Source organism: Vombatus ursinus, unplaced genomic scaffold, assembly GCF_900497805.2.
Source record: "Vombatus ursinus unplaced genomic scaffold, bare-nosed wombat genome assembly UNPS02015255.1, whole genome shotgun sequence".
Classification (NCBI taxonomy): Eukaryota; Metazoa; Chordata; class Mammalia; order Diprotodontia; family Vombatidae; genus Vombatus; species Vombatus ursinus.
Window position 1 is genome coordinate 36,466,759 of NW_020955033.1, and position 19,712 is coordinate 36,486,470.

At 37.0% G+C, this 19,712-nt stretch overlaps 1 protein-coding gene across 3 annotated transcripts in view; it reads left to right on the plus strand.

Annotated features, from left to right (window-relative positions):
• The window catches only part of LOC114031787 (ankyrin repeat domain-containing protein 12-like), a 190,167-nt gene that overhangs the window by 63,651 nt on the left and 106,804 nt on the right, over positions 1 to 19,712 (plus strand). For all 3 annotated transcript variants that reach the window (XM_027846908.1, XM_027846910.1, XM_027846909.1), the window contains 2 exons: positions 1,374 to 1,511; positions 19,227 to 19,377. In XM_027846908.1, coding sequence (XP_027702709.1) covers positions 1,425 to 1,511; positions 19,227 to 19,377 — 238 coding nt within the window. In that variant the 5' untranslated portion in view covers positions 1,374 to 1,424. The remainder of the gene's footprint in view (positions 1 to 1,373; positions 1,512 to 19,226; positions 19,378 to 19,712) is intronic.

Genomic DNA, 19,712 nt, shown 5'->3' on the forward strand with positions numbered 1-19,712 from the left:
TGAAATCAGCTTCTTTGGGTGGGGGATCCTCATCATTGGATATCTTCAAGCAAAGACTGAATGACTATTTATTGAATGTGTTGTAGAAGGGATTTTTTCCCAGGTGTAATTTGACCCAGTCATTTCTGTCTTTTTCAATTCTAAAATTCTGTGATATGACCAGGGCAGAATCCAACTGAATGAAAAACATTTATTAAAAACTTATTATGGGGGCAACTAGATGGCACAGTGAATAGAGCACTGGCCCTGGAGTCAGGATGACCTGAGTTCACATCTGGCCTCAGACACTTGACACTTACTAGCTGTGTGACCCTGGGCAAGTCACTTAACCTCAATTGACCAAAAAAAAAAAAAAAACAACCCAACTGATTATATGCCAAGCAATGTGCTAAACTCTGGGGATACAAATGCAAAATAAAAATGAGACAACCCCTGCCCTCTAGGAGCTTCTAGGGAGAGACAATACCTAAGGGAATTGTTTCCGGAAGTCACAGGAATGTTGAATGGAACCATGGAGGAGCCAGCTAGCAAGTTCTTCCCAGAAGCAGTGGTAGTGGTATTGATTTAATCAGTATTCTCAGAGCAAAAGATTGACAGTGGAAGGAAGGGCAACATGGTCTTGAGTCTGATGCAAGTTATGTGAAGTTTCCTGTTTGGGGTTGCAGTGGATAATTCACCAATAAAACTAGCATGGCCACAGGAAGTCCCAGAGGAACAGCAGCAGGGTGGATGGCAAGGGCATGAATAGAGTAACTTCGGAACACCCAAATAAATCACATTCTATGGTGCTTACAGAACTTGTGGTCTCAGACCCCCTGTGGCTTACTTTTGAGATTTTAATGGAGATACAGTCAACAAGCATTCATTAAATGCCTATATGTTAAGAGTTGTGCTGAGTGCTGGAGAGTTACACCATCTGTCTGGTGGAGACAACCTGCATATGTAGAAATATACCAAATAGATCAAGGTAATTTGGGGAAATGGCACTAGTATTTACTAAGTAGGACTATCAGGAACATCAGGAAATGCTCCGTGTAGAAGACTGTGCTTGAGCTAATCTTGAAGGAAACTTGGGATTCTAAGAAGCAGAAGTAAGGTAGAGTGCATTGCATACTCAGAGGACAACAGTACAAAGCATGGAGGAACTTAGAAGTGAGATGGTGAAAAGACCACGTTGGCAGATGTTGAGTGCCTACTTTGGGAATGTTGTAGACAAGATCCATGGTTTGGGAGGGGGTAGATGTGGGACTGGGTTTGATCTCTTCGAATGATTCTATAGAAGAACAAAATATTTAAACATATAAAAATAACTTTATAAGGGGGTTTCATTGGATATCGCTCCCAATAGCCCTAATTTATCCCATCCTTTACAGACACATGATGAGAAGACTGATACAGGACTCAGCTAGCTGAACAGCTATAAAATGCCCAAATCTGGGTCCACAAAACCAGTTCAGAGTGAAAATTCTGACAGTGACGGCAACATGGTAGAAAAACCATCTGGAAGAAAGGTAAAAATCATTCTACTTAAAATGGATTAATTATTTGGGAGCAGAGAAGAACCATATGGCCGTTTTAGTATTTTTGAAGTATAACACATTATAAAATCAAAAATAGTAGTTTTAGAGACAGTAGTTAAAATATGGAAATAAGAACAGTAAAGTTATAGCCAACTTTAATTATGTTAATGGAATATAGGGATTACATAAATAAATCCATAAATAATTTAAAATTACAGGAGATGGAGAATATATGAATAAATAGAATTCATAGATAACTCAAAATTTCACTTTTCTCCTCGAAAACTATCAGAGCTACTATAAAATTGCAGAATTGTTGGGTGTTAGTTTTACCTCTTTTCTCTTCTTTCTTCACATTCTGGGGATTTATCCATCCTTTTAAAAGACCTGCATCAAGTAGTAAGCAGCAAGTGTGATCCCATTGTCTCAGAAATAATAACAACTAACATTTACATAGAGCTTTAAGGTTTGCAGAATACTTTTCAAATATTTCATTTTATCCTTACAGTGGTAGGTACCCTGTCCCTCTTCCCATTCTATTTTCTAGAAGCAAATTTTATTTTAAAGCTTTTGTTTGTACTAAAGTCATATTTCCTAAAGTAAAAGTACCCTGGCCACCTTGAGTTTTATTGTTCGTGGAGTTACGTGAGTTAGACATGTTAAGACTACACTTGATTTGCTTCAGACTTTTGCTCTCAGGGCTGCCCAGTTACCAACATTTCCCTTTTAATACTAAGTAGCTAAGTAGTACACCACAAAGTAATTGACCGAAGTACCAGCATTTCCCTTTTAATACTAAGTAACTAAGTAGTACACCACAAAGTAATTGACCTTTTGGGATCCAGCCTTCCATTGTAAATGGAAGTTTAAGATAATAGTCCAGGGCATTTTCTACATATATTTACTATACACCACTGTGCAGTATGTGGGTGACAGAAGTGTGTTTTTGACAAGTGTTGGAGAGGAAGAATTATTGGGGACTGGAATAATCATAGAAAACTTAGAATCAGAGAGTTTTAAGATTTATCTCTAGAAAGGGACCTTAGAAATTACCTAGTCTAACCCACTCATTTTATAGATGAGGAAACAGCCCCAGGAAAGTTAAATGACTTGTGTAGTATCACTCAGGTCATATTACAGCTAGAATTTTACCCTAAAACTTGTGACTGTGAGTTCATTTCTCTTTCTACCACACCATACTTTATAGGAGTTATGAGATTTAAGTTGAATCTTGAAAGATGAGTAGGATTTTGATGCATAGAAAGGAGGTTGTCCATGGTTAGTTTAGAGACCGTCCAGATAAAGCATTATGGTGTGATGGAGAGACCTCTGGACTCAGGCCACCTAGGTTAAATTCCTACATCTGACATTTACTAGCTATGACACCCTGGACAAATCAGTTAACCACTGTAAAATGGGTAAAACTAGTATATAACTATATGTTTCACAGAGTTGTTGTGATGAAAGTGTTTATTAATGTGAAGCACAGTGATAAGAAAACAGATTGTTTCCTAAGACAAGGTCACTGGAATTGGGGGGTTTGAAGCAGGTGGTGAATAGGGAATTATACTTAGGAATCAACAAAAGGATTATAAACAGCATGAAGAGACCATTTGAAAACATATAGCACGAATTTATAATATGACAGATTAATCCAGTTCCTTGATTATGTCTAACAATATTTTATGATCTAGGAATAGTAATAAAGAAAATAAATCCAGGTTTGGTTGTTGGTATGATCAAAGGTCAAGGATTGAAGAAGTCTTTGCTGTTAGGGTAGCATTGAAATGACTGACCATAGAAATCTTGTCTGGGGGGAAAAAGAGTTAAATATAGTTCCCCAGCTATTAGGGTTAGGGAGGTTTTTAATATAATCTGTAGGCCTTGATGAGGCAAAATGTAAGTTTACATGTGTAGGGAAATTAGAAAGGTTTTAAGAGTAAGGTGATTGTGATTGGAAAGAGGGAGCACACAGTCCTGTGATTTTGCAGATTGGCCAATGCATTGTTGAGCACTAGATCGAGGTTTTGGCTATACTGGTAGAGTGGGGATCAGTGCTACTTGTTTCATAGAGAATGACAAACTGTGAAATCAGTATGTCATGTGGCTTTCAGCAGAAATGAAATTACCAAAAGGATGGTATGGAAAGGAAAATGAACTGGCTGCTTAAAAATATCTAAGAAAGTAAAAGTGAGTCCTGGAAGACAGAACTCGAGCAATGAGGATTTCTGACGGGTGATATAAACAGATGGACACTGTTGATAATCCTCCCTTCAATCAGCAATTAATGCATTTCAGAAGTTTAGTCCAGAAAGCACTTATTGATTTCCTATTTGAAAGACATATAGTGCTGGAAATACAAAGATAAAAATTATACACACCCACCTTCTTCCAGGGCTTTTAATATTATAATAGGAAAGACAAGAAAGAAGAGTAAAAATTGCGAAGAAAAGGTTCAGGCAAAGTGCCACAAGAAATTTGAGGATGAAAAGATTACTTTTACCTGGGCAAGGGAAGAAGGAAGCCAGGAAAGGTTCCTTGGAGGAGATGGGAGATGAGATCTAAGTTGGATCTTGAATGAAGCGAAGAACTTCAACAGAGAGATGGGAAAATTCATTCCTGACATGAGTAATTGCTTGAGCAAAGGCAAGAAGACACAAGAGGATAGGATGACAATTGGGAATGGTAAAGTGGTGTAGAACTTTGACTGTTGGAGTTAGTGGTTTATGTTTAGTGATTATTAAACAAAGAAGCCACTTAGGAGTGTTTGAGTAGAGGATTATACGGTCACAGCAGTGTGTGAAAAAGATGACTTAGGTAGCTTTGCAGGATGGCCCGGAGAGGTGACAAACTAGAAGACTAATTAGTTTAGGTAAGAGTTAATGCCATTTGCAGGAATTGAAAAATTATGAAAAGGGGCAGGCAAAGAGGGAAAAATTAGTTAAGTGTGAAATATGTTGAATTTCAGATACCCAATGGACATCCAAGATGAGAGAACGATGCTAGGTAGGCACTGAAATAGTTAAAATAATAAAAAAGGCCTGGTCTCTACATTCAAGGACTCTACAAATACGATTTGACTTCCTTGACACAACACTACCTATATTACTCTTTCTCTGTCCTTACTGAAGGCTCTTCTTTCTTTCCCTTTCATGGTTAATATTCCCCCAGATTTTTTCTTCCCACCTCTTCCTAAGCAACCATGTTGAATCTCATATCTTTAGAGTTGAATCGTAGAATGTTAGAGCTGTCAGGATCCTTAAAGATAGTCTTATCTAACTCTTTTATTTTACTAGCCCGTGACTCCTGGATTTATAGTTACCACTCCATCCCTTCTCCCACCTCCAGTCCTATATTTTTAGCTACCTAGATATTCAACATTTTCAAAGCTGATCTCATTATCTTCTCTCCCAAAATCTGGTCTGTCTCCTGACTTCTTGTTATTAACCCTACTGAAAATCTTGAAGTCATATTGACTTCTCCCACCTGCTCCATTTAATTGTTGAGTCTTAAAGAGTCTACTTCCATTTCTTGTGTCCATTCCCTTCTCTTCATTCAATTCAGGAAATATTTATAAAGTACTTATTGTGTGGTAAGGGAAATACAAAGTTTAAATAAGACATGGTCCCTGCCTTCTTCAACGTTATAGCCTAGTAGGGGTAAACGTGATATACCTACTATTTATGTATTACAATTATTTGTGTATGCGATATAAACCTGGTACTTTGTGATTTCTGAGAGAAGTATCCTACCGATTAGTGAATTAGTGGGAGATAGTGTGTCAATTGGACTCCAAAAAATGAGGAAGAATATATTGGATGGAGGGCAATGGAGGGAAGGGCCTTCTAGCCATAGAAACAGCATGAACAAAAGTCACAGAAGCAGGAAAATGAAGGAAGAGGAAAATTTTATGTTCCATGCTTCCCTGAGTTCAGTGTCTAAGGATTACCTCATTACCTTTCAAATAGACTTTTGTAATATAGCCTTCTAAGCATTGTCATCTTACTTAGAGTCCTTGCCTCTTCCAAATTAGTCCTGCACACTGCTCCTGCTGGGTTAATCTTCTATAGCACAGCTACAAGGACATGAATGAAGGGAGTAACTTAAGCAAAAATGGAGGAAGATCCGTTCCTAATATGGGTAATTGCTTGAGCAAAGGAAAGAAGACAAGAGAAGGCAGGCTGACAAGAGGGGATGAGCAACTGCCCTAATCAGAAGTTTTCAGTGGCTTTCTGTTGCCTGCCAAATTAAGTATCAACTTCTGGCATCAAAAACCTTCTGCAATAGTCATATCTTGTCTTTACAATTTTATCTCCCGTCTTCCCCTTAAATATACTGAATTCTGCTACTAAATTAGACTTAGAATTAAAAAAAAATATCCTTCTTTTCTACCTCTGTTCAATGGAACACCACGGGGTGTTTCCTCCACCATGAATGCTGCTTTTGCCAGTTCTGCCTGTTGAAATTTTAATTTTCTTTTAATACTTATGTAAAATACTACTTTCCTTCATGAGACCTTTTCTGATTCCATCCTTAGCCCCCAAGCCGAGAGTAGTCTCAGTTTTGTCTTAAACCTAAGGAGAATATGAAGGCTGTAGGGAAGTTTGCCAGTATGGAATGACTCCACAGAGTAGTGGTGGTAGGTGGTTAAGGTATGAACTGGGGGGATTATCTAGGTGGGACTGAGCTAAATTAGAACCAGCATTTTAGAGAAGGTGGTATATAGGTAATAATGATGAAAGAAGAATAGGTAAAGGTAAGATAGGAGCATCGAGTGGAGGAAAAGGAGCACTAATTAGGTAGAATTAAGTGTCTTAAGAAAGAAGGTATCAAGGAGTAGTGTTAGGCAGGAAAACATTCAAATAAAAATCTTCAATGATTCCATATTTTCTTTGGACTACAATATCATCTGACTACCACTATCTTTCCAGTCTTATTTTGTCTCTTAAACACTTGCAAGGGACCTTAAAGGTCATCTGTTCCAACGCTTTCTTTTTATAGATGAAAAAGTTGACATCCAGAGATGTCAAATGACTTACCAAGGTCATAGAGATTAATAATCAACAAAGTCAGCATTCAAACCTGTGTCCCTAATTCCAAATCCAGTGTTCTTTCACCTGTGTCACCACTACTTCTCTATACATTCCCCATCCCAGTCAGTGTTCTGATAATTCCCAAATACAACATTAAAATTTAACATTCTGTGCTTTTGCATAGGGTACTCCCCCACTTCTGGAATGGACTGTTTCCTTACCTCTGCTTTGTACAATCCCTGTCAAAGTATCAATCAGGTGCTACTTTCTACATAAAGTCCTTCTTCATCTTCCAGTTGTTAGCACTTCTCTTTCTTTGAAATTACCTTTTATTAATCTTATTAATTAATTATCAACTAAAATAATTTAAAATTAATTAAATTTAATTAATTAATTAATTATTAATTAAATTAACCCCAGCCAAGACTCAAGCAGATTCAAGGTTTAAAATTCAGTAAGCATTTTGTAAAGCCTAAAATACAATTAAAACAAACTTTACTAAGTAATAATTGAAAGGCTCAATTTAAAAGGATCCAGAGTTAAAAACAACAATACTTAACTCTTCCTGGAGAAACAACACCACAAAGCAGCCAGGAAAGCAGTCCCTTGAATGTAGCAATTGGGGCAAAATCAAGCTTCTGACTTCAGTTTTTCTTGAGCTAGGCCTGTTAACTTCAGGGAATTAAGGAAGCAAAATAGTCTTCCTGCCCCCTCAGAGAACCAATCCAATTTAGATAAAACAGGTGTCACTCCTACCATATCCCATTGCTTGGGGTTGCTAAGTCCCTAAAATGTTCTAGAGGACCTTCCATCCATAAAATAATTTTAAACACCCCTAGCAGCGGCACTTAATGCAAATAATGAAAATAGCAGACAACACTCATTTTAGAACGGTAGCAGAGTGATGTCAAGAACAATTCAGGTCTTCTTAGAATAAAACAATCATGTTAGCCAGGAGCAACAACAGGAACATTTCCAGGAACATTAATTTCACTGAATGAATGACTATACCTTGATTGTTGTCACCAGACCCCAAGGCAGGTCCAGTTCATATGAATTAAAAAAGCTAAGAAGTCATAGGCTTCTTGCATGTAACCTGTCCCAGAGCTTTAGTCTGTCCCAAGAAAGAAAGATCAGTTGAGCTAGTGTATTTATTAGGTACCCCCCCTTAAGGGGTACAGTAGGAGATGATAACATATAATGGGGAACTGGAGAGCAAAGGGCAGGCAGGTAGGGAAAGGGTACCCTTGCAGGGTCAAGGCTGTTGGAAAGACATTGGAGAAGTCCAGAAAATGAGTTGAACCAGGAGTGAAGCTTACTTCCTCTTGGTTATAACCATGCTTACTACCTTCCTTGCTCACTACCTCTAGCCCTATGGGCTACAGGCCCCTAGAAGTCCCTTGTGGGCTAGGGGGTCACCAGTCCTGAGAGTAGGCTTCAAGGTAGGGTGTTTCCAGGGTGAGAAAGCTGCTGGCATAATTGACGATCAAACTGCCAAATGTTGTCTCAATTCCTGCCCCTCAGCCAGCCACCCAAAAAAATAGCAACCTTAGCCCCAATAAACTTAATAGCTGTGTCAGTGTCTCAGGAATGACACTGGTCTGGAACTCCTAATGGTCCAACTAAAACAAAGGATCTTTAGAGGTGGTCTCCTCAGCCCTACTCAAGATGGATACAATCACAGGCTTAGGACTAGAGAAGTAGAATCTTAGGGTTCTGCATTCAGATCTGTTTGCATCTAGTCTTCCTGTTGTTCCCCCTACCTCAGACTGGGCCCCGTCCTAGCTGGTTGCTTCACTGAAACACGGACTTACCTCATACTGCCATTCTGTCAGCATTTCCTCGCCCACTAGCCAAAATTTCCTCTTCCCTATGAACTTCGTCGGAAGAACAGCACAAAATTTTGATCCTTTTAGAGACATATACTGAGGTATTGTTATGTTTCTTTTATGGAGATTAGGTAAATATTCTTCTTTACTTTCATCCAATGGCTCAAAATTAAGCTAAAGTGTCCCCTTGTTCCCAGGTAAACTCCTCTCTGTACTTAAAGATCCTTTCAGCTTCCCCTTACTGCTTAAAAAAAATGTAAGGGGGAGCTAGGTGGTACAGTGGATAGAACACTGGCCCTGGAGTCAGGAAGACCTGAGTTCAAATCCGGCCTCTAGGTGGGTGACCCTGGGCAAGTCCCTTCACCCCAATTGCCTCACCAAAAAGCAACAACACCACAACAAAAAAGTAAAGCCTCTCAGCAATTCCATCTCTTAACTTCTCAAATCCTTCATAGGGAGGAGCTGTCCAAACCATACTAGGTGAAAAGAAACCTACTTAACTTAAGGAGGACTTGATCTGTTGTCCTGAGTTGTATAGAGCTCTCTGAAGGGGCAAAAACCTCAAGACCTGGGCACAGATGATAAAATAGGAAGGACTAGAGAGAGTCAGCTGTGACTGTGTCCAACAGTTATTCATCCTGATCAGGAAAGCCTTCTTAAAAACTACATTGGAATGGAGAGCCCTGCTTCTTCCTGGAGTGGCACGGGTTTATCAAAGACTTATCCTCTGAGAAATAAGACATCCAGCCCAGATAATCATGGGTGTGATAATGAAGCTGTTGTCTTAAAAGTCCATTCTAGCATTCCATGATACTAGCTGCCTGGGGATGATATGAACTATGGAAAACTCAGTTAACCTGACTTAGACTTAGACTTAGATCTTCTTTGAAGTAAAATGAATACCCTGATCTGAATTGAACAGTGATGTAAGGGGGCCCTTAAAAATATAGCTAACATTTATATAATGTTTATTATGTGTCAGGTACTGTGCTAAGTACATTACAATTATTACCTCATTTGATCTTCACAACAACCCTGGGAGGTAGGTGCTATTATTATTTCCATTTTACAGATGAGGAACCTGAATCAAACAAAGGTTAAGTGACTTGCCAGTATCACACAGCTAGTAAATATTTGAAACCAGATTTGAACTTATCTTCATTACTTTTCCAGTGCTCTATCTACTGCACCACTTACCTTTCCCAATGTGGAAGAAAGATGTGTTTTGTAAGGGCAATAATGGTAACTTCCAACACAATGCCATTGACATCAATGCAAGACATAATTGGCACTATGGTCCCATTCTTTGAATTAAGCATAAACTTTTCCAATCATCTTTTCCCTACACGTAATCTTGAAACATTTAGTTTTTGTTATAGATGATATAAAATGGTACATGTGTTCCCTTTAGAGCAGAGTCTTTATTGAAGAATAAATGCATTAGAAGAGATTTGTTTTGGCTATGTTAGTTTTTTTTCCTGCTACCATTTTAACAAAGTTCAAAGGCACAGCAACTCTTTAGATTGTAAATGTGTATATTTGCAATGAACTGTATATTTAGGTAAACACAGCTGTGTTTGTTTCAAGAAAGTTAATTGTTTTCAGAATGTTTTGATAATACCACTCACTAGTGCAAAGAGGCCAGGATAGTATTCCAGTTCACACTAGGCCACCACATAGTTGAGATTTAATTCTAACCTTACTTTGTCTTTCAAGTAACAAGAAAATAGAATAAATGAGAATGTGAATACAGTTATTTATAAATTATCTGTACTGACAAAAAAGAGGAGTGATACTGATACAATAGTTCATTTATATAGCACTTCAAGGTATGTAAAGTGCTTTATGTACATTATTTCATTTGATCCCTCTGTGAAGAATCTCTTCAGATGAGGAAACTGAGGCTCAGAGAGATGAAGTGATTCACACAGGATAGTGTCTGAGACAAATCTACCTGAAGTCTTCATAATTCCAAAGGGCATTGTCCACTATACTGTTCAGTAAATCAGCAAGCATTTATTGTGTTTACTATGTACAAGGAACTATGCTGGGTGCTGAGCATAGAAAGACAAAAATGAAACCCTTTCAGAGAAGAAAATTAGGGTCTCAGGACAATTATAACCTAACCACTACCCAGGCACCTAGTGCCACTGGGAACATTCCTCTTCTCCAGTATACCCCTCACTTGTCTTCCTGACTATATCATGATTGAGGCAGGTTGACCTTTGAGGACAGACTATATATGTTCCAGGGTAGTGACTGGTGAGTAAGAGCCTCACCTCCTCCTCCCTTTTCATTTTGGGTCAGACACAGTGAGTTACACAGGATGAAGAGGTTTTCACTGATCATCTGTGATCTGCATCATGGTTCTCACTACATTTCCTTCTTCCACTTCAAGTAATATTTATCAAATATTATTTTATTGTTACCTCTTAAAATGCTATTTTTTCTTTGTCTTTTAATGTGTCTAATGATTAGTACAGATGTACATGATTTATAAATATAATTTGGGTTGTATTTTTCTTTTTAACAGAAATGATCAAAAAACTGTAAAGACCACTGTTTTCTGATGAAATACAAACTCCTGTGGCATTTATAACACTTTGCAACTTGCTTCTAGTCTACGTTTCTAGGCTTATTACATATTACTTCCTTCCCTTCAAGCACTCTTCAGCTCAAGTGTCACTTCCTGGATGAGACCTTTCCTGATCCTCCCAACTACTGATCCCTCACCTCTGAAATTACCTACTATTTACTTTGTAAATATTTTGTGTACACTTTGTATACACTTATGTGAATTTGTTGTTGTTTTTTCCAATAGAATATAAGCTCCTTAAGAGTAGAAACGATTTCCCGTCTTTGTGTGCTCAGCACCTAGCACAGATCTGACCTATGAGGGTTGTGTGGACAGTCAATTAAGGATAGGAAGAAGAGCTGCACCTCACTCTCCCTTAAGCAGTTATGGGGCTTGTATCCAACATAACCATATCTAGTCTTATCCTCCAATACTCTCCTACATAGAATCCTCAGAAGTCAGATCGTAGTCCCTGGTGGACCCCAGCCCCATCGTCTTCGAGGCAATAGAGAGTCATTGGAGCTTTTTGAGCAAGGGAATGCTGACCTGTGCTTTAGGAATATCACTTTGACAGATATGTGGAGGGCAGACTGGGGAGCAAAGAAAAATGCCAGAAACTGGGAGATTAAGTAGACTATTGCAGTAATCCAGGTGAGGGGTGATAAAAGACTGAACTAGGTGGTAGGATTGGCTACTGATTGTATATGTAGGGTGAGGAGTTAAACTCAAAGGTTATCAGCTGAGATGACTAGAGAGATAATGGTGCCCTTGAGAGAAATAGGGAAGTTTGGAAGAGCCATAGTAGTTGGAGGTGGGGGGTAGGAATGGTGCAAGGGGCAGGGAAGGGAGACAATGAATAATGAGTCCTGTTTTAGATGTGTTAAGCTTGAGATCTTTGTGTCATACGTATCACACTCACTGGCCACCTAAGGCGTAACCCAAAGCTGTGTCCTGGGCCACCTTCTCTAACTCTGTATTCTCTCTTTGAGACGTCATTAGCTTCTGTAGATTTATGTATCATCTTTACGCAGATACTTCCCAAATTACATGCACACCCCACCCCTGGATCTCTCTCCTGAACTCTAGTTGTACATCTCCTATAGGCATCTCAAACTAACATATCTAAAATCACATTCATTATCTTTCTCCCTCACCCTCTTCTGAATCTCTATGCCTCTACACCATCTCCTGGCTGTGTTCCCTTCTTTCTTTTCACACAACCACCCTAGTTCAGGCCTCTCATCACCTCTTGCCTGGACTTTGACAAAAGCCTTCTCAGTGGCCTCTCTGCTTCAGGTCTTTGCTCCACTGTGATCTGTTCTTCACACAGCTGCCAAAGTGATTTTCCTAAAACACAGATTTGAACATGGCACTTTCCTTCTCAATTAACTGCAATGGCTTTTTGTTATTTCTGGAATCAAATAAAATAACTCTAATGTTTAGCCCTTAAAACCCTTTGTAGCCTAACCCCAGCCTACCTTTTCAACTTTATCAGGGGTTATTTCTCTTCACCCAGTCTAGAGTCAGGTCCAGTTGGCCCTCTTACAGGTCCTCATGTACGGTGCTCCATTTCTTGTCTATCTGTGCACTGACTGTCTCTCATGCCTAGAATGTGCTCCCTTCTCTCTTAATATCTTTGGTTTCTTTCAAGACCCAGTTCAAGTGTCATCTTCTACATGATATATTTCCTGATACCCTTCAGCTTCTGATACTTTTCTCCCCCCAAAATAAATCACAGCCTATATTATATACTCATATATGTGTGTTATCTCCCTCTATATAAACATAGGGGGGAATATAAATATTTGCAGCTAGGTGATATAGTTGGATAGAGTGCTAGACCTGGAGTCAGGAAGGCCTGAGTTCAAATCTAACCTCAGACACTTACTAGCTGTATGACCATGGACAAGTCATTTAACCCCAGTCTGCCTCAGTTTCTTCATCTGTAAAATGGAGATAATAATAGCCCCTACCTCCCAGGATTTGTTGTGAAGATTAAATGAGATAATATTTGTAAAACACTTAATACAGTGCCTGATATATTGTAGGCACTTAATAAATACATATTTTCCTCCTTCCTTCCTAAGTATTAAGCTCCTTGAGGATGAAGATTGTTTACTTTTGTCTTTGTAGCTTCAGTTTGTAGTAAAATGCTGGCAGCGTTATTGATTTAATAAATGCTGATTGATGGATTTAATTGTTTAAGATACTATCAAGGTATAAAAGTCCACTTCGTAGTTGGTGACCTGAGATTGGAGTTCATGAGTGACCAGGGTAGAGATATTGATCTAAATGTCATCTGCATAGGGATGATAATTGAACCTATGAGAAAACTGTATAGAAAAACTCTTTTAAGGGCACTCCTCCAACTAAGTGTGTCTCCCATGCGTGTGTAAAAAGTATTCAGGCTTTCCCGAAAACTCAGTGAACCTCAGATTATTCATATCAAGCAAAACATAAAACAAAGAGAAAAGATAAGAGAAAAGGGCCCATAACAGGGCCTTAAATTATATTTACCGTTAGGGATGGGACAGAAATGATGATACAGCAAAGGATATTCAGAAGGAGCAGTCAGACAGGAAGAAGATGAAGAGGTCAGTGTCATAAAGACAGAGGGAGGAGAGAATACTGCAGAGAGGGCAAGAAAGATGAGGACCGGTAAAAAGACTATTGGATTTCGCAGTAGTTCATTGGTAACGTAAGAGACAGAATCGAGTGAGGAAGTCACAAGCTAAATTGTAAGAGGAAAAAAAGTAGAGCCATAGTCTTCCATTTAGTAATGTGAATAATCCAAATTTGTGTGTAATCTTATAATTATTTATATTTGGTCCTAGAATGTGATTTTCTTCCCATGTTTAAATATGTCTAAACATTATTTAAATATACCAAGTATATTTAAATATTAAATATGATATTGAAGAGTTCAACATTCTTTAATAAGGACAAGCCACACTAAACACCTATCACAATAGAAATTAGAGTTCTCTTTTCTAACTTAACTCCCCTTTCCCTTTCTCACCCCATTTATATTACAGTGCAGTGCCAAAATAAGAATATCTTTCTGCTCTACCCTTCATACTACAAATAGACATCACCCCTCAGGCAAAACACCAACCTGAACTGAACTACCATTTTCCTCAGTAGTTTGTGTTTTTTGTGGAATTAAGAGGTTATGGCTGATAATTAACTGTTTTTAAGATAGAGATTCCACTGTAGTAAATATAAACAAATTAATGATTAGACTGCAAAAACTTTTTATTATCTACTGTTTAAATTTATTAGTAAGAACCTGACAGTCAAATTTGCTTTGGATAAAACTTTTTATATTAAAAATATATATTTTGTATATTTTTGTATATTATATATTATATAAAATATTATTTTATTTAATTGTATAATTATATATTTTAAAATTAAATATTATATATTTAATTATATATTATATAAAAATTACATATTATATAAAATGTTATATTACATAAAATATATGTATATATGTACTTTATATATTATATTAAAATTATCATAAATAGGTAGAGAAAGACATAGTATAAGAAGGAAGAGAGTGAGTAGTCAAGAATAATGCCAAGGTTATGAACCTCGTTGATGGAAGGATGATGGTACTCTAAACAGAAAGTTCAGAAACAGTCTGGGTTTTGGGAGAAATATGTTGAATTTGGTTTTGAACATGTTGAATTTGAGATGTATATGGTTTCTCATCCGAAATATCCAGTAGATAATTGGAAGTACATAACTAGAGCTCAGGAGAGAGACTAGGGATGGCTATATAGCTTTGGGAGTCATCTGCATAGAGATGATCATTAAGCGTAGGAAGATGAATTGCTAAATTGGGACAACAATAATTGACAACAATTCAGTTTTGTTGAGACACAGAGAGTGTGAAGAGAAGTAATATGAAATAAATCTAGAAAGGTAGCTAGACCCAGATTATGAAGGTCTTTAAATGCCAAGCTGCTGTGTTTGTATCTTACCATAGAGACAGTGGGGATTCACTAAAATTCTTTAGTAGAATAATATATTAAGACTTGTACTTTAGGAAGATTCCCTTTTTAGCAGTGTGGAGAATGGATTGGAGCAGAGAAAGAGTGGGAAGAGGGAGAACAAATGAAAAGCTATTGTAACAATCAAGGAAAAAGATAATGAGGACATGAACCAGGATGGTGGCCTTGTTAGTGGAGAGAAGTTTGGACTAGGTTGCAGGTATAGTGAGAATTGTGAATTTCATTTTGAACATGTTGAGTTTGACATACCTGCAAGTTCAAACTCTGTCTTCTGTGGAAAGCTTTCTTTTTTTTTTAAAATATTAATTCATTTTTAGTTTTCAACATACACTTCCATAAATTTTTGAGTTTTAAATTTTTTCCCCCTCTTCCTCCCTCCCTAAGATGATGTGCAATCTGACATAGGCTCTACATATACATTCCTAGTAAACATATTTTCACATTAGTCATGTTGTAAAGAAGAATTAGAACCAATAAGAGGAACCACAAGAAAGAAGAAACAAAACAAAACAGAAGAAAAAAAGAGCAAATAGTATGCTTTGATCTGCAAACTCCATAGTTCTTTCTCTGGATGTGGGTAGCATTTTCCATCATGAGACTTTTGGAGATGTCTTTGATCTTTGCATTGCTGAAAAGGGCTAAGTCTATCAAAATTAGTCATCTCACAACGTTTCACAACATTCTCCTGGTTCTGCTCACTTCACTCAGCATCAGTCCATACAAGTCTTTCCAGGTTTTTCTGAAAAACCTTTGGTGTCTAAATTCAAATAGCATCAGATCCCTCCTGGCCACATAGTAACTTAGAAACCACAAATTAACATTATCTATGTTGTATTATATTTTTATGTTGTTAAACATTTCCGAATTGCAATTTAATTGCTGTACTTGGGAGTTTTGGACTCCCTAGGGAAATCTGTTTTTTATAATGTTGCAGCCTACTCATGCCCACCAATGGATCTAACCATTGTCCTTTGGATGATTTTCAATATCAGATCTTCAGAGATGACAACATTCTATGACTCTCAGCCTCACCGCAGCCATCTCTGTTATCTATAGTATAGTATAGCACTATGTACTATACTATACTAAATTAGCACTATAGTAAGGAAGTAGTTTAATTTTTTTATATTCTTGTATTTACCGTGGAAAATACCTTGATTTAAGGTATTATTTAGGTGCTTATATAGGTAATTTACTCTATATTTTCTTTTCATCCCAAACCAATACTGTTCATTCAGAGATTTATTCTTATATGATAATCTTCTCTGGAACATAAATGTTTTTCTTTAGAGCGAAAATACAACTTAATCTATTGTTTTTTCCTACCATTCTTTTCTTAACCACTTATTTGCCTACATAGCCTTCAATTTTTATTTAAATGTCAAATTTGCACCAGTTATGGGAGCCCATGTAGATAAACCAGGTCAGTAATGTGAAATATTAGCATGTTGTTTAAACTAGAGAAGGGAAGACTTAGAAAAGACACCATAAATATCTTTAAGTATTTGATGGACTTGTACTTGGAAGAGGGATTATACTTGTTTAGCTTGATCTCAAAGAGCAGAACTGTTTATAATGGGTACAAATTATAAAAACAAATCTTGTCTTAAATGAAAAACTTAGAGCTGTACAAAAACAGAATAGGCTGCCTTGGAAAGTCATGGATTGTCCCTTTTTTGAGGGCTTAAGACGAAGACTGGATGTGACTACTTGCTGACTGTGTTGTTTGTTTGTTTGTTTTTTATTCAGCTTTATTTTATTTTCCATTCCAAATTCTCTCTCCTCCCCTTCACTTTCCCTAGTCATTAAAAAAACAAGAAAAATAAAAACCATTACAAATATGTATAGACATGCAAAACAAATTTCCACATTAGCCATGTCCCAAGAAAAAAATAGAATAGATTATACTTTAATCTGCACTCAGTTCTATTTCTGGAGAAATATGCAGAGAGCATATTTCATCGTGAGTCCATTGGAATCGTTGTTAGTCATCATATTAATCAGAGTTACCAAGTTTTTCAGAGTTTATTATATTTACAATAGTGCTGTTACTGTGCAGATTGTTCTTCTGTCTCTGCTCACTTGACCTTGTTTCAATTCATTCAGATTTTTCTGAAATCATCACTTTCATAATTTCTTACAGTCCAAGTGTTCCATAACATTCATATTGATGGACATCCCCTCAGTTTCCCATTTTTTGCTACCACAAAAGGCATCTATAAGTATTATTTGTAGACATGGCACCTTTTCCTCTTTCTTTGATCTCTTTGAGGAATAAATAGCCCTAGAAACAGCTTTGCTGGGTCAAAAGGTATGTACAGTTTAATAGTTTTTTTGGGCACAGTTCCAAATTACTTTCCAGAATGGTTAGACTAGCTCACAGTTCTATCAGCAGTACATTAGTGCCCCTATTTTCCCACATCCCCTCCAGCATTTGTCATCTTCCTTTTTTGTCATCTTAGCCAATCTGATGACTATCGGGTAGAACCTCAGCGTTTTTTAAAATGTCCATTTCTCTCTGCTTTGATCTCTTCCTTTGAAAACTATTTATATCCTTTGAGCATTTATCAATTGGTACTTGCTAACTGTATTGCTGCCTTGCCATCTGGACCAGAAACCATGCCCTTGGAAATTTTAACATGTTTGTCTTCAGAACTTCCCCTCTAAGGCCTCAGTGTCCTAATTGATGATTATGCCATACCTCCCTCCTAACTGCCTGGCTATCTTCCACTGCTACTTTGACTTCTCTCCCTACCTCTCTGGTTTTAGAACCATGACCAAATCATTTCTGCTCACTATCCCACTTTCAGGACCAGAATGTTTTCCCTGGCCACTGTTTCCCTAGATGTGTTGTCTCTTCTTTCTGTTAGAGTATAGGGGACTTTCTTTGCTTTTGCATTTGTATACCCAGGGCTTAGCACAGTGCTTGACACACAGTAAGTACCTAATATAAATGCTTTTTCATTCATTCATTGTCCCTTTTAAATCTGGGATTTTATAATCAGATAGCAGTAAGGTGGATGAAAAGGTCAAAATCAGTTATCCCCAACAAGTACTAAAATGTTGCTTATAAGATTACCAGTTAAGATTTACTTATAGATTACTTTATAGTAATAGTTATATATAATCTATAGCTATAGATTACTTTAATGTGGTCTACTACAGAATTTGTACCCAATAATTTGTATGTGAATAATCTGCATCATTGATTATCAACAATATTCTTCTGAGAATTGGTGCTCTAAACCAGTGCCCAGGAGTCAGGATTATTCTCCGTTACAAGACAGATAGCCTTAGTTTTATTTGAGCAGTGTGATACCTGAATATTAGCAAATCTTGAAGCACAGTCATTTTCATTACTTTCAGTGGGGCACTTCAACATCCTGGTATCATTATTTTAAGTAGGGGTACTGCCTATCCCTACTCCATAGTAGCTCAGTGGGTTTGGAAACTCTTATAGCTGGATCCAGAGTAAGTAGTTCCTGTTTTTGTAGGACTTTCAAGTATGTTTAATTGTTTTCCTCATAAACAGTACTGTGAGACAAATAGTACAAGTATTATCCCATTACGGTATTATCATAATAAATAGCATTTATATAGTGCCTACTATGTGCCAGGTACTGTACTAAGTGCTTTATACAGAACTATGTGTAAATTACCTCATTTGATTCTTTGAAAACCCTGTGAGACAGTCATTATTCCCATTTTACAAATGAGGAAACTGAGGCTTACAGAATTATATAGCAGTGACAGAATTCAAACCCTAGTTTCCTGACTCCAAATCCAACAGTTCTTCAGTGATACCACTCTGCCTTTAGGTTTTGTGACAGTTCCTTACCTGACTATGTGGCAGTGAACCTTGACTCAGGACACTTGGTCATTTCACTTGATAGTTTTCCTTTATTACAAATTATGTGCTAGGCACTAGTTTGAAGTTGTATCTTTGTTTCCTTTATTTAAGGCCTACAGTTGTTGATACTTAGATCAATTATGTACCAATTTCCAGTGTTATTGCTTATTCTCTCCCACCAAGATTGGTTGAATATTGGAGATACAGAAATATGCCTGATATATTTAAATGCCTACATAATTCTATACCAGAATTACTGATTGAGTCTTAATTTTCCCCAAACTTATACTTCAGTATTTGAGCTATTTTACTCCTATTTATGTTGCCTTTTAAAAATTATTGTTGTGCTTACACTTACATAACATCATTCACATTTATGTTTTTTTTTTCCTAATAGAGTAAAGAAAAGATTTCATCCTACAGTAAAACTCCAAAAGTTGACAGTAGGAATGATGTGGGGAAAGAGATGAAAGAGAAATCATCTATGAAGCGTAAACTTCCATTTACCATTAGTCCGTCAAGAAACGAAGATCGAGATTCAGACACAGGTAGAATATTTTTTAAAATTTTCTTTTCTGATAAAGCAATCTCAATCATTGTCTTATCATGATTCTTTCTTCAACGCATAGCTCTTTTCTCTCCTCCTCTTTTCTGTAATCATGTTCCCAATAAAATGATCTGTTCATTTAATAGAAGAGTGAAGCATGTATCGGTATTTCATGGTGTCAAATTGGTTGTTTCTGACTGAAGTGATATTTTCTTATCACCTAGATATGGTTCTAGTCAAAACTATGTACAGTGTTTCCCAGGAACTTATGTATATTTCAAATAATGCTTTATTTACCTTCTTAGAATATAATGTGTGTATATATATATGTTTGTG